Below are 26409 nucleotides of genomic sequence, written 5' to 3' on the forward strand. Positions count from 1 at the left end.
GAACTCCCTCGCACCAAAACCTCTCTCCCTCTCTTTCTCTCTCCCTCTCCCGAGGGCCGTATTTGCGCTATTGGGCAGCTGCAATGTCAACGCAGAACCAGACAGGTGATCCAGACACACACTGCAAAGGGACTCTAATAGAGAAAGAGGTTTTCTGGGGGGGGGAGAAAAGAGCAAGATGATAAGGATTCACTCTCTGAGCAGTCACATTCATATGCATCTTGAGAACTGCAGCACGACACTTTTCAGTTAAAAGAACAGGAAAAAAAACAGACTGGAGTGCAAGAGTGAACAACAGAAGGACATAGAAATAACAGAACAATAGAGGCCATCTAAAAATTGTGAAGCTATTCACAGAATCATTCGCGCTCCCAAGACAGCCATGTAGCAGGGCTGCAGACGGGGCAGGGTGATAGGGTCAGCAGTTTAGCACCGATTAGCACGCAGGAGACGAGGAATAATGGACATACAATGGAGATGAGATAGGGAGCAAAAGTTTAGGCAAAGACTGGCTTAATTACTGATCGCCGATAGCACAGGATCCAGCTTGGGTGGGAGAGAAGGCGTGTAATGCAATCCAAAACGTGTTTACTGCTATCGCTTTGTGAGAAAATGGACTTAAAATTGAGACATTTTGGGAAAAAAGAAAGCCTAGCCTATACAGCTAACAGGTTTTTGATTCAACCCAAGTTATGGCTGCTGCATTGCAGAACAGTTTTCACATCCAACTACAGTGGTGTGAGATGATATACTGCATGCATTTCATGTATATTCACACATCCTGCAATTCATTTCCTTCATGTATTGAGTGTTTTTTTTAATTACAGTTATAGAAGATTAACAATACTTAATTGTAATAACTGTAATTGAGACTATAGTGGATCTGATGTGCTGTGTCAATAAATGAATTGTACCTGGGCTTCCTTTATCATGCCTCAATTCTTACTAGGTTTACACACATTGTTTTTAAAATGTGGTATTGCAGTCACATGGAGATTGGTTGTAATTGGGTTTGGCGGGTTTGATGCCGAGCAACCCAATATCACTGCCATCATTTTGATTTCCTACTGCAAGTGTAGGGTAGCCTTCTGCTTACAAACATTAATTAGTATTCTCTGACATCTCAAGACATTGTCATCTTCATGAAAGTGTTCACCTCAAACATTGTGAAGCCCACGCTAGGGCTGCACGATACTTTGTTTCATCGTCAACATTGCGTTGTGCGCATGCACGATAGTCACATTGCAGGACGTTGCGATGTTGACGCTAAAACTTTTTGCTGCTTGATAGAAAAGTAAACTTTCACCATTCTCCCTTTCCGTGATTGTTACCCGGCTGAGCCTTCCCCTTTAAGACAGGTGGCCATGTGACGTACCGTTAGTCCGACAGGGTTTGTTATGGGACGCGAGGCTCTCTGTGTGTAGAAAAGTACCGTAAGCGGCAGCTGACACTGACACAGTGATGCACATATATTTCCATGGGCAGTCAAGCTACAGTAGTCAGTGTTTTATGTTCACTGCAAAGACAAACTAAATCACCTGATTAATGCTACGTTATGACGACATCTCCCGGGCCATTTTTCAACGCAGACAGCTGCTACCAGCCAGGCTAAAGCTAATATACACTCACCTAAAGGATTATTAGGAACACCTGTTAAATTTCACATTAATGAAATTATCTAATCAACCAATCACATGGCAACTGCTTCAATGCATTAAGGGGTGTGGTCCAGGTCTAGACAATCTCCTGAACTCCAAACTGAATGTCAGAATGGGAGATAGAAGATAAACTTTGACTCAAATAACCACTCGTTAAAACCGAGGTATGCAGCAAAGCATTTGTGAAGCCACAGCACGCAAAACCTTGAGGCAGATAGGCTACACCAGCAGAAGACCCCACCAGGTACCACTCATCTCCACTAAAAATAGGGAAATGAGTCTACAATTTGCACGAGCTCACCAAAATTGGACAGTTGAAGACTGAGTCTCGATTTCTGTTGAGACATTCAGATGGTAGAGTCAGAAATTGGCGTAAACAGAATGAGAATATGGCTCCGTCATGCCTTGTTACCACTGGGCAGGCTGGTGGTGGTTATAGTGTAATGGTGTGGGGGATCCCTTTCGCCTTCAGAACTGCCTTAATTCTTTGTGTCATTGATTCAACAAGGTGCTGGAAGCATTCTTTAGAAATGTTTCTAAAACACGGTATTAGTATGGTGTTCCTAATAATCCTTTAGGTGAGTGTAGGTAGCCTAAAGAAACAAGGCGTCTGTCCCAACTAATGTTACGGTTCGGAGCCACGACACTGGAAACGCTAATGTACAACAGAAGTCTGTGTCTGACATAACGTAATTTACACAGATTTAAGTGTTCTTGGATACGCAGTTTGTTGCTAGTGCGTGACATGCAGATCTGCATGCACAACCAACCACCAATCACAATCAATGTTGATCACTTTATCAAACAAACAAGCCGGCCCCGCTAGTCGACCACAACCTGAAATTTAGAGGAAGCATCATGCATGCATTATTAATATCATTCTCTTTAGCCTGGGTTGATAGAAATACACTGGTTGACTGACATGACACCATTGTATTCATATAATACTACCTAATTTCCCTCTCCAAAATAACTTCAGAAGAGTAGTCACAGCGCTTACTTGCTTTGGTGTTTGTAAAGCATTAAAGAATGATCAACAAAGAATGGTTCACATAAGAAAAGTTCCTTTTTCATTTTTATTTTCTATGTAGATGCACTCCCCTACAAAATCACACCAGTAGTTGAGAATGATTTATTATTTCCAAATAGAGCTATTTATGTCTTTTTTGATATCGCTATATATATATATATATATATATATATATATCTCTCGCAGGAAAAAAAATATCGCAATGTCAGTTTTTTCTAATATCGTGCAGGCCTAGCCCACGCTGTGTCTATTGTGTTTTGACTTTCAGTAGGTTCTTCTACAATTTACACACTGAATGTTTCTTCTGACCCCTGGGGAGACGTGTGTAATCTTTAAGTAGGGAATAATGTTACTATGGATGCAAACTGGTGAAAAAGGAAATCCCATACGGTACCAAAAATAGCATCTGTAGAGTGTGCTCACCTGATTTTCAGCTCAGAGCGGGTTGTGAGGTTGGAGGAGAGCTGCTGGATGAGTGACAGCAGCACAGGCTGGCTGAGAGGGCAGGGGTGCTGGCCAAACACCTGCTGAGAGTCGATGGTCTCACACACATACAAGACCAAGTTCAGATCGGTCGCTGAAAGAGCCTGGAAGAAAAGAAAGAGAGAGGGCATTATATTTAGACCCCCCAAACGCATAAGGATACGTTTCTTTCCATTTATTTTGGACAGGCAGTAGTGCAAGTATCAAACAGACAAAGTCCACTGGGGACTGGGGTAGCCAGGGTTTTCCCTGCCATTATACAGCTCAGGAGCAGGTTTATGAGCAGAAAAACCATGTGGAGAGCATCACGATGAGCCAACGTACGGGACGGCATTTAGCCCACTGGCAACTTTTTTGGTTTCCCACTGGTAAACTATTTTAATTTTAAAAAAGGTAACACTTTATTTGAAGGGGTGTGCATAAGACTGACATGACACTGTCATTATTATGACACGACACCTGTCATGAACATGGAGGAGTCATTTTGAGTGTTCATAGCTGTTGTCATTAAGTGTCATTCGGTGAATTATGACACTTGTAATGCAAAGTTAGCATTGTCCGAGATGTCTTTGTCGTGACAACTTGACAATAAAGGCCAATAGTATATAGCTTTTCAGGATTATACTTCCATTTTGTGTTTACATGCTTTAATGTTAACTAATTGGACAGCTGTAACGTTACAGCTAACTGAGCTAACGGCAGCTAACTAAGTCCAAAACTCAATAAATCACCTGGGTACTGCATTCACTGTTGTCAAACTGGTCTTATAACTTTTAAGACATCTTAATGACAAGTCCAAATGGTTCCACTTTACTTGAGCTCAAGGATATTATTCATGACACCATCATATAAGCATTTGATGATGAAATCAAACTTCATGACAGGTCCAAATTGTTTCACTTTCCTTGAGGTCAATCAAAATATTCATGACATAATTATAATGCTCTCATAACAGCCAATGTAAAAACCAACCTCTTCGTGAAAGTTTAATGTAATGTTAACACTTAAAACTAATTAGTTTATTAAAGTTTGATAATTGAGCCTGTCATGACATATTTATGACGATGGTTATGTTGTCTAGGTTAATGTCAAGTTGTCATAACACAGAGATTGTTGTCTTCGTTAAAGTCAAGTTGGTCATGACAAAGACTTCTCTGAGAATGCTAACTTTGCATTAAAAGTGTCATAATTAGATCTGGAGTCAAGTTAGGAAAAACTTTGGCTTGTCTTGACCCCACTGCTTAAAAACCATATCTTTACACCTTCAAGTTCAGACCTCGCATTTAGGGCCTAGCCCAGCTTCAAAGACCTATACAGAGATGGCATATTTGCGTCCTTCACAGAGCTCACTTCCCTCTATAGTTTGCCAAAGTCACACCTCTTTCACTTTTTCTAGATTAGGGACTTTGTCAAGAAGACAGTCCCCCACTTTCCAAACTGCCCCGCCGAAACCCTGACTGACTCCCTCCTGGCGACAGACCCGAAACGAAAGAAATGTGTTTCCGTACCTCAGCGGGCCCTCGTACTTTGACAAAGGCTGCATGGGAGAGCGATTTGAACATGACCGTTACGGAGCAACAATGAGATCTTGCTCTGACTACGGTTCACTCATCCTCCACATGGCTTGATCCAATGCAAGGTCCTTCATAAAGTCCACTATACAAACGCAAAACTGTCCAAAATATACTCCACTGTCCGGGATGCCTGTAATAGGTGTAACCAGTCTGCCAACCATACTCACATGTTTTGGTCTTGCCCTAAATTAACTACTTTTTGGATGTGTATTATTGACACCTTGAGCAGAGCCTACGATCGCACTATGCCCCCTAACCCCTTGTCAGCCTTTTTCGGCATTTCCTCTGACGCTGGCCTCCCGGATGCACTAAGGCGGGCCCTGGCATTTACATCTCTGCTAGCCCGGAGACTGATCTTGCTCAACTGGAGGCTCTCCCGCCCCCCTACACAGCTTAGAATTTCTATGAAAGGCTCTATCTCGACATTCCTAGAGACATGGAACCCTTTCCTAGAACTTGTTGACTCCCTCAGCTTATCTCCCAACTTGGAGGACTGAGCTCCTTCTGGACCGCTCCACTTGAAGCCAGCCAAAAGAAGAAAAAAAAGTGTCATAATTTACCGAATGACATTATAACTCCTTCATGTTCATGACAGGTGTCATGTCAGCCTTATGCGCACCAATTCAAATAAAGTGTTACCAAAATAAGGAACTTTTTAAAGGCAAGACGTTACAATAGGCTATAAAACTAAAAAATCTCTTATGCTAGGAAATTGAAAATACAAAATTTGGTTTGCTTTTTCCTTGTTTTGGTGATTGGCTGATCAGTTGATGAATGTGGGTTTGCATGTTTGATGCGTTTTCATTCACATAACCTACAACGGTGAAGGAACACTGACACACTATCCTTGTCTTTAACACAACTGTCTTTTCGCTGCGGTTGTAGCTGACCAGCTTTCATTGCGCTCTCCATAGTGTGACTGACTCGCATGTCAATCAGCATACTGTGCTAACCTCAGCATATGCTGCTAACGGCGTATGGCTAAAGGTTTTTGAGCAGAACTTGCGCTTGTGAACTTTGGTTCTGCATTGTGCATTAATCTACATACTAGAGCTGTGACTGATGATTTTTTTCTTACCGCGGTTAAACGCAACCTATGTACAGTGCTACACCTACGTACGTACGTGTGTGTGTGTGTGTGTGTGTGTGTGTGTGTGTGTGTGTGTGTGTGTGTGTGTGTGTGTGTTACCTGCTGGAAAGCCTGGTTGAGCTGGCCCTGCTGGAGGAGCTGCAGGATGTTTGCCTGCTGTGTCTGGTAGTCTAGGTGTGCTGTGGGGACAGGTGTGCTGGCCGCTGACCTCATTGCCTGCATGATGCTGGAGGTGACCACTGCCTGCTGCTCCTTCATTGCCTGGCTCACCTCCCCTTTGACAATTCGTTGCACATGGCTAAGAATAGACTCCTGCAAACTGGGGAGGAAAAGGACCAAAGAGGAAATGTGAGAAAGAGGGTTATCCCTTATATTACGTGCATTTTCAACCACTATCCTGGTGGCTAGGTAAAAAAAAACTGTCCAGTGTTGTCGTTTCCTTTTCAAGATTTTAAAGTTTTAGTTGGCCAACTACTCTCTGTTCCGCCCCGACAAATCTATAAACTCTAGAGGCCATGAAATTAATTGCAGAGGGAACAAGAGACTCGATCAAATTTATGTTCTTACATTAGCCCCAGGATTAAGCCTTGCTTGTTTCTACTCTCAAGCCCATTATGCACCTGAATAAGGCAAGAGCTGCTGGCACAGGCATCTGCTGATATGCGTATCTGATATTCAAATGATCCCCTTGGAATGTCAATCAATGCTACCAGATCATTCGCGGCAAGTAGTATCAGTTAACAGCCGGATACTTTAAAAACGTGATGGTTACATCTAATAATACTAAGTGGGCAATGTCAGTGTTTTTTTTTTAGTATTATAAACTGTAAACAAGTGAAACAAAGAAGTTTTGATGAGAGCAGGTGTGCAGTGTCTAATTACAGAATGATCATATTTAGGGAAATGTGTAAATGTATATAAATGACAGATAAGGACAGAGGAAGGAAAATAGGACAGAAAGTGTGAATGGTTCAGAAGAGATTCACTTCTAATAAAATGTGAAGAAAAAAAAAAACTAGGTTTCAGAACAGCTTTCCAATCACAAGTCAGTGTGGTCGATGAGGGATAGCTAGGATACATACTTTCCCACCATCATCTGGATCTGGTGCTGGACCTCTGCCCGGACATTAGCTGTGATGTTATTGGCCAGCTGATCGGTGGAGCTTTGGAAGCTGTCAGTCATCTGCTGGAGCTGGCCAATCATGGGGTCTCGTGTCTCCTGCTCTTTCTGCTTCCTGTTCTTCATATGGGTCTCAAGCTGTTGGATGTCTACAAAGATGAATGTCAACAGAAAATCAGTTCTCCCCCTAACACAAGCAAACACATTACACAAATACACTCAAAGCTACATGCTTTATGTGTTGCTCTCTTAAGTGGAGACAGAGTTAAACTGAACACAACTACACTGACAGTGAAAGCAGAGCTGTTTAGGTCGTTCACGGTGCGGAAAGATGAAGGTAGTCTGTGTGATTGTGGAATATATTTAGTCTTAACACACTAGTTTGAAATGTGCTATGACAAAGGCTTTGGAAAAATAAAATAAGATTACCACTTCTGGCCGACCTGAATCTGTCTGGATAAAGAGCTGTGTGGCGCAGCTAGTCATGCAACTCCATGATGTCTTGTATTGTAATCAGAAGAAATGTATCAAAAAATTTCGGAAATGCATGATACTACATTTCTTGGCTGAAATTCCACTTTCACAGTAACAAGCTAGCAAAGGGTCACTGGGTCTTTTCTTCTGTCGGCATGCTGCTCGGAACACAATCAAAGCATGAGGATTTGATAATATTGAAGATTTAGGAAAGTAAAATAGATTTCATGGAGCAGAGGCTTGCGGCTTTTACTTTAAGTCTCAGTTTATTGTCTGTTAAAACTAGACAAAAAACTTTTTTTTAACATAATCCCTTCTGGAAAATGGTTTATACAGCCCACATACATAGAACAGGCAGATATTTTGCTATTGAATGTTGTGTAAGTGCAGTTTATAGGAAATTGGTCTAATATCCAGTTTATTTTCAAAATCAAAATATCGGCTTATAAATCGGCTCTTTTCGAGTTAATATCGGCATCGGCCCCCAAAAATCCATATCGGTCGGGCTCTAGAGTAGTATGTAGTGCTCTATTTATTCTAGCTAATATTTTGTTCACCAACATGTGCCTTTGTATTAAGCTTAGTCTATTTTAAATCAATTCAATAGTTGATTTTTTATATAGCTTTACATTCAACACCCGCACATAAATATGACAAATTAGGGGAAGCACCGCATGATGTATCGATATTAGGAATGCATTCAAGTCAAAAATCTATAGAAAACAAATGTATGTATTGTTCAGTGCATTTTAGCCTCACAGATTTCAGTCAAAAATCCTTGTGCAAGGGGGTGGGGGGGGGACCTAGCGTCATAGTGAAACTGCAGTTGGCATGGCTGAGGTGCAGAGTGCAGCTGTCAGTTAGTCTCGGTTTGCTGTATGGCAGCATTAGGATTTAGTGTTGGATAAAGCGGCGACTGTGTGCAAGCACTGTGCCTCTCTCGTGTGACTTACTTCCAATACGGGGGTGCATTTACGAAGACATGCCAGTGTGTCTGTTGACGGCGCAAGGAGAGATGTGTGCAGGTTTATAAATAAAGATATGCAGTCGTGAAGGACGCAGCATTTCAGCATATGATTACAGTAACGTTGAGCTGCACTATAATATCCACTGACATTTTAGCAACCCAGTAAATTCTCAACTGTATTTTCTTATTTCCTGCAGAGGAATGTGAAAATAGATTGATGAGAGCAGTGCTAGTTTGAAAACTGTGTTTTTTGGTTATTTTTCCTTTTGATAAGAAATCAAACCATATTCTTCTCATTGTATTTAAAATACTGCACTTTAATTTCAAACTAATATTTCATTAAGAACTGACATGTTATAGGCTACTGACATTTTATAGGAAACTGTTAAAACGTTTAGTGCTGGTTAAGCTTATGCTTTACTTTATGTTAATGGACTTAGTCTAGAATGTGGCTGAAGGCTTGCACAGTTACTAGATGACAGAGCAAATGTTAATGCAGCATTCACAAAGTTACAGTCAATATTTACACACAAAGAGCTAAACCCTGAATTTGATCATGGATTAAATTTAAATTGGAACAAGCTCACGAGTGCACACATGCTCAGAGGGGTATTGTGCTCTCCCTATTTACTGCAGAGTTACTGTGCATGTCTCCCCTCTGTGAACAATACGACAGCCTTGGTAAAATAAAAAAAACATCTAGCTGCAAGCTTACCGAGGTGGGCAGGAGCACAATCTCAGAATAAATAGACTGCTTATCAACACATCAATGCCCTGCTCAGTCTAAAAAAGCATCACAAAAGCTGTCCCCGAGCTTTTTGGAAGAGATGGTTATTTAATTAGACTTCCAGATAAACAGACCCTGATTTCAAGGCTAGATACAGGGAACAACCAACGTAAAGAAAGTACCGATACAAAGTGTCTCAAAAAGGACAAAGGCCATGGTGAGCCACCAGAACACCTTGAAGGAACAGTTTTAAAACTTTGTGTCTAGACAGCATGCAAGTATAAATTACTAAGTTAACCTTGTGTAAAAGTAGGTCATCTATGTCAGGGGTAATCAACGTTTTTAGGCCAAGGACCCCTAACCTGAAAGAGAGACGAGCACGGACCCCCTACTACATATATTGTATAAATGTTTTTTTTACGAATAGGCCGATTTATCTTAGCTAATAATGTTGTGATGTTAGATTCATTTTAATGCATATTTTCAGACATTTTGTCTTAATTTTTTGGAAAACAATTACCCAATATGTTGGTGGCCCCCCTACTGTTGAAAATCTCTGATCTAGGTCATATCTTGATATCTGTACTATATTTTGATATTTATTTGTTGACAAAACCACACATTTAAATGTTTGATAAGATTGCCTTACATTCTTGTGTGCCTTGTTTGAAGCTGTCGTTGATTTGTTGAAACATGGATTGGCAGCCTCTTTCGAAAACAGGCAGCACAATGCCCTGGAAGGCGTCTTTATAGGCTGCCTGGATGGGTCCCTGCATGGCTTCTGCTGCTGCTCGACCAATTGCATCTGTTGTGTTCTGTAAACAGGAAGCGGGTATGGTGAGAAGGGAAGGAGAGCGTAGGTGATTTTATGAAGATTTTGGATAGGACGGGATACAGGTCCAGCCACTTACCTTGGATTTGACCACCTTGCTGACATTTTCCTTCAGGGTGACCTCCACAGCAGTCAGCTTAGCAGCAATTGTATTGCTCAGCTGACCAGTCACTGGCTCCAGACTCTTAGAGATTGCTAGAGGGGAAAGAATAAGCAAGACAGATTAGTATGAACTCCCCTATAAATTAGGCATGTGATCAAGGCTGGGGGAAAAAAGACAGGAACATGTCATTCTCGAATTAGAGGGCAGGTGAGGCAAGGCAAGAAAACATCTCTCCAAAGAGTGCTTGATTTTAGTCTGGCAGTCCAACACACCTCAGCTGCATTTATTATATCTTGCTCATCTTATGCCTAGGGTGACCTCAAGCACAAAAATAACATTGTAATGAATGTTGTACAGCCTGGTGTGCACTTTGTCGATTTTTTTCCATGCTGCAAAACTACTTTTTGCAGGGAAGATAAAAGAAAGAAAACAAAATACATTACGTAGACAAGATTCACTTACACTATCAAGAGTCTGCAAATCAGGTAATGCTTACAGTAGGGCTGCACGATATGAGAAAAATATTTAATTATGATTATTTATGTTATTGCAATTGCGATATGTTTCACGATATTCGAAGTAATGATAATTTTTGTATCATTATTCCCATTTTCGTTAAAAAAATATATTAAAATGATCATGGAGTAATTTCTGCAAGGATCTGTAGCAGACAAAGTCTGTAGAATACAACTTGTAGGGCGGGACATCTCTGCAGCACCACAATATTTAATTGAGAATGGTATTTTGACACATATTTTGCCTTTAACAAATATTGCACCCCCCCTGCTATATGAATATTAAACTAGTCCATATTGCAATTTCGATAAAATTGCAATTAATTATGCAGCCCTAGCTTACAGCTAATTTAGATCAGGGCTGTACTAATCCGATCTGTCAGATTGCTGACCTTATTAGGCAATGGCCGTGACATGACCGATCCACATCAAATAATTTCAGCTATCTGTTCATTCAGTCACAGCGGGCCACCCAGTCAGTTTATACAGCCGCAGCAATCCCTGACCTTACAACGTATATAAAACGTATTCCAATCCCTCATAAGGGATTCCAAACATGATTTCAATTCCTCACAGAGCCAGGTATACAGATTTTGAATGCGGCAAAAAGAGAGCACTAGAGTCAGAATGGTACTCAACATCAGATACCCTGAGGTGAGGTATGGGAATCGGGAGAGAAAAAGTTGGATTGGTGCCTAATTTAGATTTGGGCAAGATGGGCACTTCAGCAAGGATTTGTGGTATTAAATGGGCACTGTCGCTTTTTAAGACTAGAGAAGAAAAGCCAAGGACAGGAGACAATAGAGTGTGCAACATATCAAGACTGTTTAGATTTATATGTAAAATCATCCTTGTCTGCAACTGGCAAACAACGAAATGGTGCAATACCACCATCGTCTGGTAACAAATGTGGATGACTGTTGTCTTACACACAGTCCACTTGGTCTCAGCAGAATAAAGCTCTGCTGTCTGATTTTGTTGTTCTTAATGGCATGTTTATGTGTGCTTACATTGTGGGACCGTTTTCTTCATTTCCTCTCGAATCACTTTATCCATTCTGTTGGTCAGCACCGAGCTGAGGGTGTGGCTGAGCTGCTGGCTGAGTTGTTCCTGAAGCTGCTGTTGATGATTCTGACTCTCGGACAGAACTCGCTCTAGTCTGCGCTCTGAGGTCATGAATGGTCAAGGCTCACAAGAATATGTCCACTCTGGTTTGGTTGAAATAAACCCTTAATTCATCCATTTACATGTGGAAATATGCTGGCTCTATACAGGCTAAAATTATTGTTTCTTTATATGGAGCCTGCTGGGTTTGGCGATTTCGGAGCCGTTTCTGGTTAAACAAAAAGGATCTTACTCTTTAACAAAAAGGCCTATCTCTGTAGGAATCCTTTCTATAATGTTGCCAGACACACACAAAAAAACACAGCACTTTTAGTGGACGGAAATTGACAATGCACATTTGCCCTATACAATTACATTGCAGCCCAGTTCTAGGCTTCCATTCTCGCTCAATACTGAACCGATTTCAAAGATTTTTGTCTGACACCAATGCATAAGGAAAATAGGTTGAAAAAACAACAAAATGACCCTCTAACTGTTGGAAAACATTATTACGAATGATGGCAAGTGACATTAAGGAACAGTTAAGAGGAAAACTGCGGAAGCTCACATTTACAATGTACTGTAAAAACATACAAACCCCAATTCCAATGAAGTTGGGAGGTTGTGTAAAACGTAAGTAAAAACAGAATATAATGATTTGCAAATCCTTTCCAACCTATATTCAATGGTATGGGGGTGTGTTAGTGCCCATGGCATGGGTAATTTGCACACCTGTGAAGGGCACCATTAATGCTTAAAAGTACATACATGTTTTGGTCAACATATGCTGCCATCCAAGCAACGTCTTTTCAGGGACGTACCTGCTTATTTCAGCAAGACAATGCCAAGCCACATTCTGCACGTGTTACAACAGCGTGGCTTTGTAGTAAAAGAGTGCGGGTACTAGACTGGCCTGCCTGCAGTCCAGAGCTGTCTCCCACTGAAAATGTGTGGCGCATCATGAAACGCAAAATACGACAACGGAGACCCCGGACTGTTGAGCAACTTGAAGTCGTACATCGAGCAAGAATGGGAAAGAATTCCACCTACAAAGCTTCAACAATTAGTGTCCTCAGTTCCCAAATGCTTATTGAGTGTTGTTAAAAGAAAAGGTGATGTAACACAGAGGTAAACATGTCCCTGTCCCAGCTTTCTTGGAATGTGTTGTAGGCATCATATTCAAATTGAGTGAATATTTGCAAAAAACAATAAAGTTGATCAGTTTGAACATTACATATATTGTCTTTGTAGTGTATTCAAATGAATATAGGTTGAAAACGATTTGCAAATCATTGTATTCTGTTTTTATTTACGTTTTACACAAAGTCCCAAATTCTTTGAAATTGGGGTTTGTATTTAAGACTAAAATATTTAATACGTTTAATTTGCCTTAAAATAATACTGTTAAATATTAAATAGAGTAAATTTGATGTAAATTGATTTAAATTTGGGACAAACAATTTTCATTCAATGGTAGCTCAGACCAGTAACGCCATGACCGACACCGTCATGTGATGCAGAGAAGATTATTACTGGAGTTTTCTTCAGTGTGAACAGACAATAGCACATTAATCGGTAATTTAGTAGGCATTAAGCAGTACATACAGATTGAGTATGTAGCATGCAATTTCATGTTGCTACTGCTTAAGGCTTTTTGCTGAATTCAAATGTAACTTTGAATAGTTTCATCACAGTTGTTTGTGTTTTTGACAAGTGTCATGGGTGGTGGAAATGGAAAACTACTAAAACAAGTTCAGTGAGCAAGAAAAGCCTGAAGGATACGTTCTTGTTCCTGGTGGTTGGTAAGGACATGCTCTACTTGGGCCATAATGGTGCTTTGCATGGCTTCAATCTGACCACGCAGTTCAGTTAGTTCTCTCTGCTGGCTACGCAGGAGCATCAACAACTCGTCCTGCACTTCTGCATTCATCTATTGGATGGAGAGAATGATAGAAAAAGGAGACAAAGTGAACCAAAGGAAAGTGCTGCTGAAACATAAACTAAATGAATACTTTTGAGTTTAACACTGATATAAATAGACAATTATTTGCTGACAGATTGGAAATGTATTTAAATCTGGTGGATAGGTATCTTTTTTTTATTTTGCTGTCCCATAGTGGACAAAAATCAATTAATGGTAATGTGTTTCCAAGAGTACAAATCATTTAACAACAGAAAATAACGTTTCTTCCATTCATAGTATCATTGTGGCAGTTAATAAGTATAGAAAAAGCTAACCAATATGGTTTGTGTTTACCTTACCTGAACAGAGTCCATTTGCCTGGACTGAGACGATTCACTAAGGAGAAAGGAGAAAAGTGTGCAAACACCTTTAGCAAAAATACTCAAACCAAGGACTTAAGAATCACATATATTATGTTAATATGTATGTGTGTCTGCCTGACAATCTCCCGATACACACACAGCCAGCATCATCCATCAAAAAAGTGGGTTTAAAAATTATGTAAGATAGAAAAAGTGTTCACATTTGTAGAGATTTTATTATTTTTACATTAAAGAGTGGGAGTAATTAGATCTACAGAAAAGACTGATTCAATGTTATGAAAACAAAACTGGTTTTGTCTCACTTTTGCACTTTTTAGAATTTATTCTTTTTTTGTACATATTTTGTATATTTTTTTACACTTATTGTACTGTGGGTCGGAGAGAAATGCATTTTCGATTCCTCTTGATGTCTGGCACATATTTTGAGAGAATTGACAATAAAGTTGACTTGGCTTGATAAAACATTAATAGTCCAAGGAGTGTTATTTTAAGAGGCACTTTATGTATTTTTTTTTTTTTCCTCTCTCTACCTCACCTCTGGATCAAGGGAAGTATGTTTCCCAGACAATTGCCCGACTTCCGGCGCGTGACCCTTACCTTCCGCTGTCTGTTTGTTGCTGTTCTCAAAATCACTTTGCTTCGGGAAACAATTAACTTCGAACTAGCAAAATGGCAAGTGTTGAAGAAAATATGGATCTTGCAATAAGGTAAGCCTGCTTGTTTTTTTCAGGGGATGATTGTAAAGATTTACAAAGAATATGTTTACGGCATTTACTATCCAACTGGGGCATTCTGGGACCGACTTGGTGAGTATCAAAGTACACATGATGATACACTGGTTTAGGTCTAGGCACCGGCACGGTTTTAAAAGTATCGCTTTAGCACCGGTATCGGAAAAAAAACGATACCAACCCTATTTATTTCTAAATTAGTTTGTATCTGAACTAATAAACACTATTTTAAACTACACATCCCACACTGTACTGCAAAACAGCTTTTATTACATCCCCACTTACTCGTACATTGATTCCTTGACTATTAAACATCATCATACCTGTCATCTTTTTTGGTCTTCCTCTTTACTTTTGGCGAGCCTCGTGGTGAGGTCTTCCAGTCCTTGACTGGTAGTCTGTGAGAAGAACGAGAGCCACTTTTTCCTGAGGATGATGCCAGGCTGGCCACCTCATCATCAGGGTCACTGGGTCAAACACAGAAACACACAGATACACACAAAGTAAGACAGCTTCTGTAATCTATGTAGCAGAGTGTATGCCACATGGTCTGTAATCACCTTGAAAATGATCAATAAAATCAAAACGTCAACGACTTTTGTTGTGCCTCGTTATGTCATATCTTCCATCTAGGATGACACATGACGTGTAGTGTTTGCATAAAAAAGCAATGGTGTGTTCATTTGTGTTACCTCTGCTCTGCACCAGCGTCCTGACTGTCATTCTGTGTGAGGTGATAGGAGCGTCGATGGTAAGGTGAGCTCAAGTGCCTGTCCTTCAACTCCTCTCTTGAACTACAGCACAGTAGACATGTGACACAAACCTCTTTTTAATAAATGTTTTCACACTGCTTTTACAATTTCCACACAGATATGAAAGGTAAACTGACCTGGTTATTTTGTCAAAGCCATCACTTTGCTTTAAACTTGCAAGCCTTATGCATTTGCTTCTTTGTGTAAATGTGTGTCTATGTCCAGGTACTTGATATACTTTTGTATGTTAAGGGTTTTGTAAACAGGGAACAAAACTGGTTCACCTGTGATCATTTTCCATATTCGTAAAAACAAAAAAATTGTTACAATCCTAGAAAAAGCCATGAAATGCCTGAGATTGTTACTTTGATACAAGTCATTTCTAAAAAGTTAAGTAGTGGACACATTTTGCAAATGAGATTTTAGAACTTTGTGCAATCCTTAGAGTAGATGTTAAAGTTTATAATTGTTAAATGTATTTGTGCATGCAAATTCTTACCAGTCTCCAAGACCATTGTCCCTGAGACTGTTCCTGGTTTCTCGAGTGATGTCAGGCGCAGCCGGCCAAGGTGTGTGGCTGACACTAACATCTGAGGACCCTCCACCAACCCCAGGGTTCTCCTGTGATAAGGCATTCTCAAGTAGTGATGGGGTGTGGCTGAGTCTGGGCTCTGACTCTACGGCGCCGCCCACTGGCCCATCAGCACCTCCGAGTTCAAGGGCCAACAGGCTGAGACAGAAAATACAATCGTTTTGTCAATTCTAAAGGCTTATACTGTTCTTTGCAAGTTTGACTCCTAGAATTTGTGTATGCTTTAAATTACTGGTAAACATGTTTTAATGCATGATGGTTTAAGGATGGATGGACAGATCTTGCCAACATCTTCAGAGTTATGTATTCACTGTGAACATCAAGTCAGCATTTATTTTTGTTGAAGTTATGATACGGCTGTTGTTGCTTCTCATCAATGTACCTGTTGTTGTTGGCTGTGCGTGGTGAGGTGAGTAGGTGCAGGGCAGATGCAGCAGAGGCCATGCTGTCTGTCTGGAGAGCAGACAGCGGTAGGGGCTCCAAGCTGGACACAAGTCCACGCTGAAGCTGCAGGGTCTGGGATGCAATCTCTGGCATGTCCTGGGACATGGCAGTGGAGGCGGAGGAGATGACGTCAGGGGAGCGGGCCCTGGTCGGAGAAGCCAGAGGTGGCAGGAGGGGAGAGTCCAGAACCTGAGGGCTGTCGAGTGTCAGAGGACCAATAGGGGATGCTAAAGCCTGGAGGTGGAGGTGAGGAGTGTAATGAAAAAGAGACCATTCCATTCAGAGTACTAAGAGGCTGGTAGAAGTCAGACAGTGTGTCAGGTCTTACCTGTAGGTTCTCCAGTCCAGGCATCAGCACAACAGAAGAAGCTCTTGGGCTGCTGGTGGAGTTGGAGAGGGCCAGACTGCTGCTGCTGCTGCTACTACTGCCGTTGTTCTCTGCTCGGTTAGGACTCTGGCTGACATCGTCAATAGCTCTGTACATAATAACACAGACATACTGTACTCTTAGATAAACATACACGTGACCAAAATAGCAGGAGATTATTTGGGTATTATTTGTTCTATTGGTGATAAACAGAGGCTGTATGTAAAATTAACAATAGGAAGGAAGAAGCCGATAATCTCTAACAATCCATACAATCCACTTTCCGACTGAGATTTCCAACTGAATGTGATAATTACATAGATGAAAGTAATGTTTTCACATTACCACATTATAGAATACAGATGCTGGCCACTACTGATCCCTTTGTTACGATCGTATCCCTTCTACTGCATAGAAAAGCTCACCTGTTAGTGGAGTCAGAGTTGCTGCTGATAGCTGTCACAACGGTCAGACTGCTGGCGCTACTGCCAGGAGATGCCGGTACCTGAAAGGTGACAAAAAAGTGATTTACAAGCAGCAAATAAAATAATGAAGTGTTTCTGAAAATCAGTACTTGTTGGTTTTTTTTACTTTGTTCTTTGTTATTTCTTTTCTTTTCTTACATGTATAATAAATTGACTAAATAATTGATATTTATAATATGATATAATATGAAAAAAAATACATCCTGCATTATTTTCCTTGCCATACGTTCTGATGTTGGTTAGTTAACATTTTGTAGGAAATTCCATAAAACTGAACAAGACTAAAGCGACACGCAAATAACTGGGATTGGAAAAAATCTTCAAAAATAGAGTTGAGAATTGTCTGTCTATCCGTCATCTCTCAGCCTCTCACTTCACACGTGGATGAAGACTACTAACTACTAATGTTAAGCGAAAGTAGCTAACAGAACTGAATAGCCTGTAAACAACTGTGGGATCAGCGAGAAAGAGACAGATATGACTGTTGTTGTGAACTAGTTGGCTGGACAGACATGGATGTATTTCTTGGCGAAACATGGATGCTTTACGCACATCTTCAACCCGGCAGCACAGAAGATCTATACCATTACCACAGTTTCAAGATTAGTGTCACCAATTCAGTATCTGACTAAATGTCTCCCCTTCTTTTTTTGAGTTATGGTGTTGAATAATGGCCACAAAAGCATTTTTTTTCACATTACGATCGTCAGTGAAGTTGACCTTTTCGATAATACGTCATCACGTCATTATTTTATCCTATTAGACATTTGTCTGAACTGTTGTCATAATTAGCGTAGAAAACCTGTTCTGTGAGGTCAGTGACCTTGGCCTCTAGAATCTAATCAGTTCATCCTGAGGTCCAAATGGACCGCTGTCACTGGCACAGAGTCAAAAAAAAATAGTAGCACTATACAAGGCTCGCGAGTGTTGGTACCGAAGTGCTTGGTGTCATAAAGGCGTCGGGAGTCATCAGCTTGGTCCCACTGCTGGCGCCCGAGTTTGACAGGAAGTCAGTGGGAGCAGGAAGCGATGGGATCTTCCTTAGGTCGGTCTGGGAGCCACTTCCTGAATCCTTGTCAGAGCTCTGGTCAGTGAGATGGTCTGAAAACCCTGCTGAAAACACAAAATGTAAATGTAGTGCTTCCTTGGTATGAAATGATTTGACATTCGCAGAAAGCACAGTGTAATATTTCAATATGCACTCATTAAAGTTCATTTGACTGGCAAAACAGTTAAAGTCCTTCTTACATTACACAATAATAAAAGTCATAATTTTTAAGAAGTAAAAAGTTTTGGATCAATTTTTACTTCTTCCAACCGTATGTTAAATTAAGAGTCAATGTAGATTTACATATTGCAATAATATCATAATCCTACAAGATAGCGCTACATACAATAATTTTGTATTATTTTGAATTCTTGAGACTGTGACTTACCAAAACCATCCTGGGAATCAGAATGGGGCAGGAAGATTGTTGAGCTGGAACCCAAGTTGGGCTGAAACCAGATCTGGACATCCTGCAGACTCCTGAAAAAAACACAGTGACACAAAAACACAAATGTTAGACTACTCTAATTAAGACTTTATTAAGAATACCCATTGCAGGCTTCCCGTGCCGGACTCCACAAACATGCACACGCATCCCCACAATTACATACAAACATGAAATTTGAAACATTGTGATTCACTAAGGGCCTGTGTCCACATAACGTTAGTTTTTTTTTATTATTCCCAGTGTGAAGAGAGGGTATGCGGCCCCCTTGAGAAAAAGCACTGCACCCAGCTTCTTGGTTTTTTTTTTGGTTTTTTTTTAAGAGCACTCCAATTTTTTTGTGCAGCTGCTCCTAGTGCTTCTAGTTGAGAATCTCAACTTTTTAGAAAAGTGTACGTGTTGTGAGCTGGGTAGCCAACCCCCTGTTAACATAGCATTAAGTTAAACACCTAGCTAACGTTAATCAGCTCTGTCATAGAAACAAAACCCACAGGTAGTAATTCAAAGCGCTGGGATTAAGCGCTCCTTAGCACCCTGCCAGCGCTTTTCTGCCAGAGAAAATTGCTGTATGAACACAGTTTCAAATGAAAAGCTAGCATTTAATAATTTAGTCTGTTAGTGACTTTAACCAGTGACTTTACATTGCCCCTTGGGGACAATATAGCTTAACTCAAGCCAACGTGATCTTAACACTGACATCAAACAGTGGGAAGAAACTTACTTGGTGTGAACACAGTAGAGTTTAATTTGGATGCCAGACTTGGACTCTGTTGGTCCTTGAGTGCCCTCTGGAAGAAAACACAAAACATACAAAGTAATGCTGTGTTAATGCTGCTACATATTTAATGCCCCCTTTTAATTCACCAGGGTTCCCAAAATGTCACCAATAAAAGCTGAAAAGCAAATAAATCGTCTTATTTTAAAGTGCTATGAATGTTGGAATATCTAAATGACTAAGAACATGCCATATATTGATGGAAAAATACATACAGGAATTATTAAAAGTGTTGTTGTTTGAAGAGTTATTTGCTTTTTGTGATGTATTTGTGTGTGTGAGTGCACATGCACACCTGTTGTCATACTCTCACTCTCCTCCTCTGCAGGGAGGACCTCTGTGTGTCGCAATCGGCTGTGGGTGACATCCCGGACCCCAAAGCTGAGCACAGGGTGGGTCAGCAGGAACTCGGATACTGCTGTGAAACTGGCCTTTCCTTTCTCCAGATCCTGCCGCAGCTCCATCACATACAGAACCTGGCAAAGAATGGCATCAGTAAAGTATGAAGCTAGACACAGCATGAAGTGGTAATGTGGGAAGCAAGAAAAATTGTTTGGTCCAGACACCAAGTCCAACACTTTAAAAAAGGCGCTGTACTTCAAATACTTGAACAAAATTCAGTCTGGGCTGGGATTGCTTCCACATGGCTCCCACCAGAGTATGATTGACATTCAGAGTCTGGGCCAGGAATGGCTGCACACAGCTTTTGCATCGAACATGACAAGCAAACATGGAGGTGGCTGAGCCACAATGGCGGCGGCTAGCACCGCTAACAGCGCCTGCTGCCTAGCTAATTGCTGCCACTCTGCACTGCTCACTACCCAGGCCGGGCTTTCGTGGGAGTTTGGTGCTCATACAGAGGTTACTGCTGATGAGCGGATCACAAAGGGAGGGAGAGGGTGAGGGTGAAAGAAACAGGGAGCGCTAACAGGGCTACTGGCAACATTGGCAACCATAGAGCTAGCAGTGGTAATGGGGGTAAGTTAGCTCCATGGTTGGCTCACACTCACCGGGGTGACCCGGCTTCCGCTAGAGAGCGGTGCTCATCAGCGGTAGCATCCCAACGGCATGTTCAGCAGCATCAGCAACCTCCGTATGAGCATACATTTATTCTTTTTCTTTTTAGGACAACCTGGGCAATCAGGATATGTATGCAGCAGGGATGTCCCATGAATATATAAACTATAAAGACAAAAGATAAACCTAACCCTTGGCCTTTGAAAATTGTTCTCCCAAGTCTTACCAATCAGGCGAAACAAAAAATAAACACTGTTACTAACGCACAAAAAAACTATTTCGATTTCCAGAACAGTCCATATGCTTGCTGAGCAAGCTGCCTTTCTCGTGACATCACTTCCCTACATGAAAGCGACAGCTTTGATTTGAGAAGGTTGAAATGTAAATCTCCATTAAGGAATAACACAAGCAGTTGATCAATAGTATTTGTTAAGACAATTATTTCTGAACATTAGTTAAGCCACACAGCTGACAACATTGCACTGACCTTCCTCTGTACGTCGGTGAGGATGAGATACTGAGCAGAGAGGTCCAGACTGGCCTTTAGACTTGGCAGAACTGATGAGTTGAACAGATCTGGAGAAAACCTAAAAAATGAAAAAACACCACAATAAGTCTCTTTAAATCTGCTGCTCTTAAACAACAACATCAATTCACGGGATGAGCTAGTTGAGATAGCAGGAATAATCATCAACAAATCTTTTGACCTGAGAACTAAATTTGGACTGATCTGAAGCACCTATTTGATGGGAGACATCCAGGAAGACATTTAATAAGACGAGACAAGTCTTTATTGATCCCCAGAGGGGAAATTCAGGTGTTGCAGCAGCACAAAGACAGAAATTAAAAGCAAAAAATGAATTAAAAAAAATTCAATAAGAGGTATAAACAACTAGTATATAAAATAGAAGTAATTAGAATTACCACCTTGCAGTTGTATTAGTTTGTCCTTGAACCCAAGTGGACGTTTTTGAAATGTTTCATTAATTATTCACAATAAAAAAATTATGACGAACAGTTCACTATTTATTTTACAAGAAGGAGCTTATTAATGATAATAATAATAGCTTATAGCCTAGATGCCTGGGTTTCCAACTCCAGACCTCCAGGCAACCTACCTGCTCATGTTCTAGTTCTCGACCGTATCTCTCCACAGAGTTACACATTCCATATGTAATTGACCCACTGGGGCAGTTGACGTGGTTATCACTTGAAGACACACCACTACGTGGCCCATGACAGGGCATAAAAGGCCCAGGTGTGCACGGGTTGCCCTGGAGAGATAGTCTCTTCACTCAGAGAACCAAGGTTACATTGTAACTGAACGTTCTCTCTGCTCCAGCAAACCTGAACCAGCTGATGCTCAAGCCCCGATCCAACACTTAAGGGCATCAGGTGTGTTCAAAACAATGCAATTAGTGTGTTATTAACTACTATTCTTGTGTTATTGATTTATTTTCCACTGCTCTGGGCCAACTAATGATAACGACAGCGTTGCCGTGCGTACAGTAGATGGGCCACTGAGATAACACTCGCATGTTATGGATTCACAGTGTACAGAAAATTAACAGTTATAAAACACAGGCATAGTACTTAAGCGACAGTCTTCTTGTAGGCCTCCTTATTTGCTAACTGCCTAGCTATTTGGCACTCAATTAGTGTGATTAACATCGTTTTATCATTCTGCATGATTAAACAACCGGTTCCGACTGGCATTCTAACAGAATGACTGGTAGATGATTCACTGTCATCTGTGATATTATGTACTGATGTTGCACTGATACATTACAGCTCCATCATTGTTCTTGTTTCTTTGTTGTCCTAGGCAAAAATATTCTCTGTATCAATTGAAATGTATTGATAGTATATTTAGTACATTGCTGTATGCGTTTGCTTGTGTAGGCTACAGTACACTCCCACTCCCCAAAAATTGGGCTCCCCCAAATGCCACCGTGTAATTTGAACACTGGAATATACCATGCATGTAATGTTTTCTGTGTAAATATAATGAACATTTAATTAATATTTTTTTTATATATATAAAATATTTTATTATTATTTTTCTTTACATTACATGATTCCTAAATTATCAAAATGTTATTTGTTAATTTAGTGCATATATTTCAGTGTGGCAGACCAGAAGGAATACTTGCATCACGCAGTGGCAGGCAGTGAAAAATCTAGACCCTGGTATATAGTCATGCCTTTTACACAGTGAATAAAAAGGATTGAAACTTATAATGATGGAGAAAAGAAATAACCTGATGGTCTGTAGACAGGTCCAAGAAACAGTGCACCACATTTTTAATTCCTGGTTCTGATCCGCTCCAGTTATCAGGAACCGCCAGAAAGGAACCCTACAAAGAGCCAAGTGGAAGGGACCAGCGGTGACAAAGAGAGAGAAGGAGAACGAGAATGTAAACAAACTAAAATCCGAACAACAAAAGCCTCAGATGAATATATGTTTCACAATTTTCACTGAAAGCTGTGTGTGCACCAGTGTATACTAACTCGGGGTCCTGTCTTTTGTGGTTATCACAGAAAAGAAGGCAAGAGAGGGGACGTCCTCCGTGAGGCCGCAGCTCATGAAGACATCTGGACAACAGAAAGTAAAGGAAAGTGACAAAGTGACGAGAAGATAGGATGAAAACCACAACCACAGAGTGGGTGAGTGGGAAAAACACAGAATAAGTGTTTTATTGCTTTTGGAAAATTCAGCTATTTTTTGGGTAATAGAAATTACATTTACATTTCATGATAAAGTGTGAAAGTAAATGATCATCATCAATGTTCATTTAAAAAAAAGAAATTCCTTGCTTACCTCGGCTTGTCCTGTACCCCTTCTATGTATATCTGCCAGAACTTGATGTATCCATCATGGCTGGCTGTGGCTAACACGGTTCCATCTGGAGACAGGGCCCCTTCACTGACTCGCTGGAAGGGCAGACATGAAACAACATACCCAATCAGTACTGCAAGGAATAGTGCTGGGTACCGAATTCAATTAGGCACCGACCAAATTGCCTCTAAAGCAGTGGTTTCCAAACTTTTTTTTTTTTTTTTTAAAGTGCCAGATCTGACGCCAAACGTCCCTTCTGACATTTTTTTTTTAACAAGAAAAGTTAGATACAAATGCACTGATCTATAACAATTTTTTTTTTTTTTTTTAAATGGCAATGTAACCAAGTCAACGCCACTCAGGCGTGAACAAATCAAAAAACAAAAAAAAAAAACAATTCTGCCTTACTTTTACATCCGTAGTCAGATAACCAAACATACTGTATGGACTACCTTAAACTTGAAGTTGATACATATCTTAACCCCATGTTCATTTTAAACATGACTTATTATGCGTGATGCAAAGTTTGTAAACATAACATTTAAGCTTACAACATATGACTCTTGCTCTTGTATTTCACAAACCAAGGCTGTATGAAATCTGGCCGCAGGCCATGATTGGCCCCGGGACGTACTTTGGACATGCCTGCTCTAAAGCATTGCGCATCAATGCCTCGCCATTCAATACCGAATTTCAATACCTAGGGAGTAAATCTCATCAGCGTCAGTGAGCTAATAAGCATGCAGCATGCTTCTACCAAGATTGTGATAGGCTTTCTAACGTCACACGCTGCGAAGGCAGGCAGGAAAAGCTCTACGTTAAGCACAGAGATGGGGCTCACGTAGTAGGAGCTGAAAAATAATAAAAACATTTGTGCCGTAATGTTGTCATTTCGTTTTGTTTTATAAAATTGGTATCGAAAAATCGTTGAGGAACCAATATTGAAGTCGCAGTATTGGTATTGAATATTTTTGAACGATATCCAGCCCTAGCAAGGAATGTATGTTAAACTCAAAATCATACAGCATACCACTTTATACTTCTTGTTACTGTTTTATTTTTTCTAATGAAAATCATCAACATCTTTAGTTATGAAAATAGTTTCATGCATTTCATTAGCAGAAAATCATCATTTAAGTGTACTGCACTGAATGAATACTTGACTGGTTAAGCACTAATCAACAGCCTGCAGGAGTTATTGCATTACCGTTTCACCCTGACCCCTACCTGGTTATGTCCCTTGATTGTGATGAGGCCTTCTTTTAGGTCTGTGGCATCGACAGGCCAACTGCTGTTGTTGGCTCTCAAGACTTCCAGGTCCCACACCTCAGCCTAGATGGATAGTGGGGTCAAATTAGGGATGCAAAGTTCCCACTTTTCTCTCCTGATATGATTCTGATACCAAAAACACTGATACCATGTCTTCATGAAGCAGGGCTAAGGTCTGGCTGGTGTCATCCTGGTTCTCCTCATTTTCATCCTGGATGAACGGGCACCAGATGAGGCGACGGTGGGAGTTCAGTGGGGAGTCTTCTGGCCGTCGGATATGAACCACCACCTGATCACTGTAGGGAGCATGGGTTAAGGAAAATGGGACAAAAGACCAGTTCTTATATGATTTGTTTCCATGATTACTATGCCAAAGCAGGTTGTAATATCACAGGGGTTTGTGTAAAATCACAAGGCCGTTTCGGCAGCTGTGAGTGTTTACTTGCAATTAAAAAAGTACATACAGAAATAAGATGAAATAATCAGCACAAAAGGTAACCACAAACTACTTCTACCACTCTATATAGATACACATAGACCTGCACATCCTCCTACACGCTCCTTTTTAAATTTCTCCCATGTCAGGATACAGTATCTTGTTTCCAGTGCAGGTGATCTGCCAGACCATCAGGTTGCCCGCTTCATCTACACAACCCAACAGGGAGGAGTCGAGGTGGGCAAAAGCCAGATCTGTGACAGCTCCAGTGAAGCCCTTCAGTAGGGATCGCTCAGCAAAACCCACACTCAGGACTCTAATCATTGCATGGTTGTTGGCTCCTGGGGGAAGAGAGGTTTATTTTAAAGAAAAGGATAAAACAGTGAGCCTGGTGTATCACAAACAAATGTAGGAAATGATTTCCTTTCATTGGTTTTAAATTCAACAAACAATATGTTGTGTTTTAGCAGAATACTGAAAGCAGCAGAAATGCAGAACTGAGTACACTTTAATATGTTTACTTATCGTAAGCAATATCGCTATCGCGATATTCAACAACGTCATCGCATATTGCATATTTTCCTCAAATCGTGCAGCCCTATAATCGATCATGTTATATCAAAATATCTGTTTAAGTAGAGAAGAGGGATAATAATGGGTGGAAATCTAAACTAGACCTGTGGCCCTTTTACACGCACACAAACACACCAGTTTTCATTAGAAATACTTTCCACCAAGGAAATCAATCAAATTTTTTTGTCACATGAAATCATAAAAAATACAACTCCAATAAAATGTAATGATGTTAGTTTCTACAATGTATGCATTAAAACAGTTATAAAATCCTCATTTAGGATCCTAGTGGCCTGAGGATAGAAGCTCTAACCCTAACCCTTAGCGCTGGCCTGGTGCATCTGGTACATTCTACCTGACCTCAACAGGGAGAAATAACAGGCACTCCAGGGCTCTCACCTCTGATGGCATACGCCAGGAAGGAGTTGGACACGGCTATCAGTCTGCCATAATAATACTTGTGTTCCCAGTCGTACTTGGCAACGGGTTGAATCTTCACCTGAATAAAAAACAAAGTCACCATTCAAAATGAATTAATGCTCTCTGAACAAAGGTCCTTTGTAACCACGAGGCTGTGGTCTTCAAGAGCCAAAGCCATGCCATTCAAAATGAAGACTAGACTCATTAACATTCACTTCTGTGATAATTTACATTCCTTAAAACAATTAAGCCA

At 40.6% G+C, this 26409-nt stretch overlaps 1 protein-coding gene across 2 annotated transcripts in view; it reads right to left on the minus strand.

Annotated features, from left to right (window-relative positions):
• edc4 (enhancer of mRNA decapping 4) overlaps positions 1–26409 on the minus strand; it is a 35191-nt gene that overhangs the window by 3662 nt on the left and 5120 nt on the right. The window contains exons 4-29 of one of the 2 annotated variants that reach the window (XM_036002697.1): positions 26136–26235; positions 25318–25504; positions 24876–25023; positions 24686–24790; positions 23441–23553; positions 23131–23214; positions 22881–22976; positions 21107–21206; positions 19898–20078; positions 19549–19615; positions 18771–18862; positions 18269–18447; positions 17275–17354; positions 16811–16958; positions 16427–16716; positions 15946–16179; positions 15387–15488; positions 15018–15161; positions 13940–13976; positions 13460–13607; positions 11584–11739; positions 10035–10150; positions 9773–9938; positions 6918–7104; positions 5935–6154; positions 3112–3275 (exon numbers count right to left, since the gene is read on the minus strand). In XM_036002697.1, the coding sequence (XP_035858590.1) occupies positions 3112–3275; positions 5935–6154; positions 6918–7104; positions 9773–9938; positions 10035–10150; positions 11584–11739; positions 13460–13607; positions 13940–13976; positions 15018–15161; positions 15387–15488; positions 15946–16179; positions 16427–16716; positions 16811–16958; positions 17275–17354; positions 18269–18447; positions 18771–18862; positions 19549–19615; positions 19898–20078; positions 21107–21206; positions 22881–22976; positions 23131–23214; positions 23441–23553; positions 24686–24790; positions 24876–25023; positions 25318–25504; positions 26136–26235 (3644 nt within the window). Of the gene's footprint in view, positions 1–3111; positions 3276–5934; positions 6155–6917; positions 7105–9772; positions 9939–10034; positions 10151–11583; positions 11740–13459; positions 13608–13939; positions 13977–15017; positions 15162–15386; positions 15489–15945; positions 16180–16420; positions 16717–16810; positions 16959–17274; positions 17355–18268; positions 18448–18770; positions 18863–19548; positions 19616–19897; positions 20079–21106; positions 21207–22880; positions 22977–23130; positions 23215–23440; positions 23554–24685; positions 24791–24875; positions 25024–25317; positions 25505–26135; positions 26236–26409 lie in introns of both variants that reach the window. The other variant, XM_031310119.2, reaches the window with a different exon arrangement.

This window comes from Sander lucioperca, chromosome 7, assembly GCF_008315115.2.
Source record: "Sander lucioperca isolate FBNREF2018 chromosome 7, SLUC_FBN_1.2, whole genome shotgun sequence".
Lineage (NCBI taxonomy): Eukaryota > Metazoa > Chordata > Actinopteri > Perciformes > Percidae > Sander > Sander lucioperca.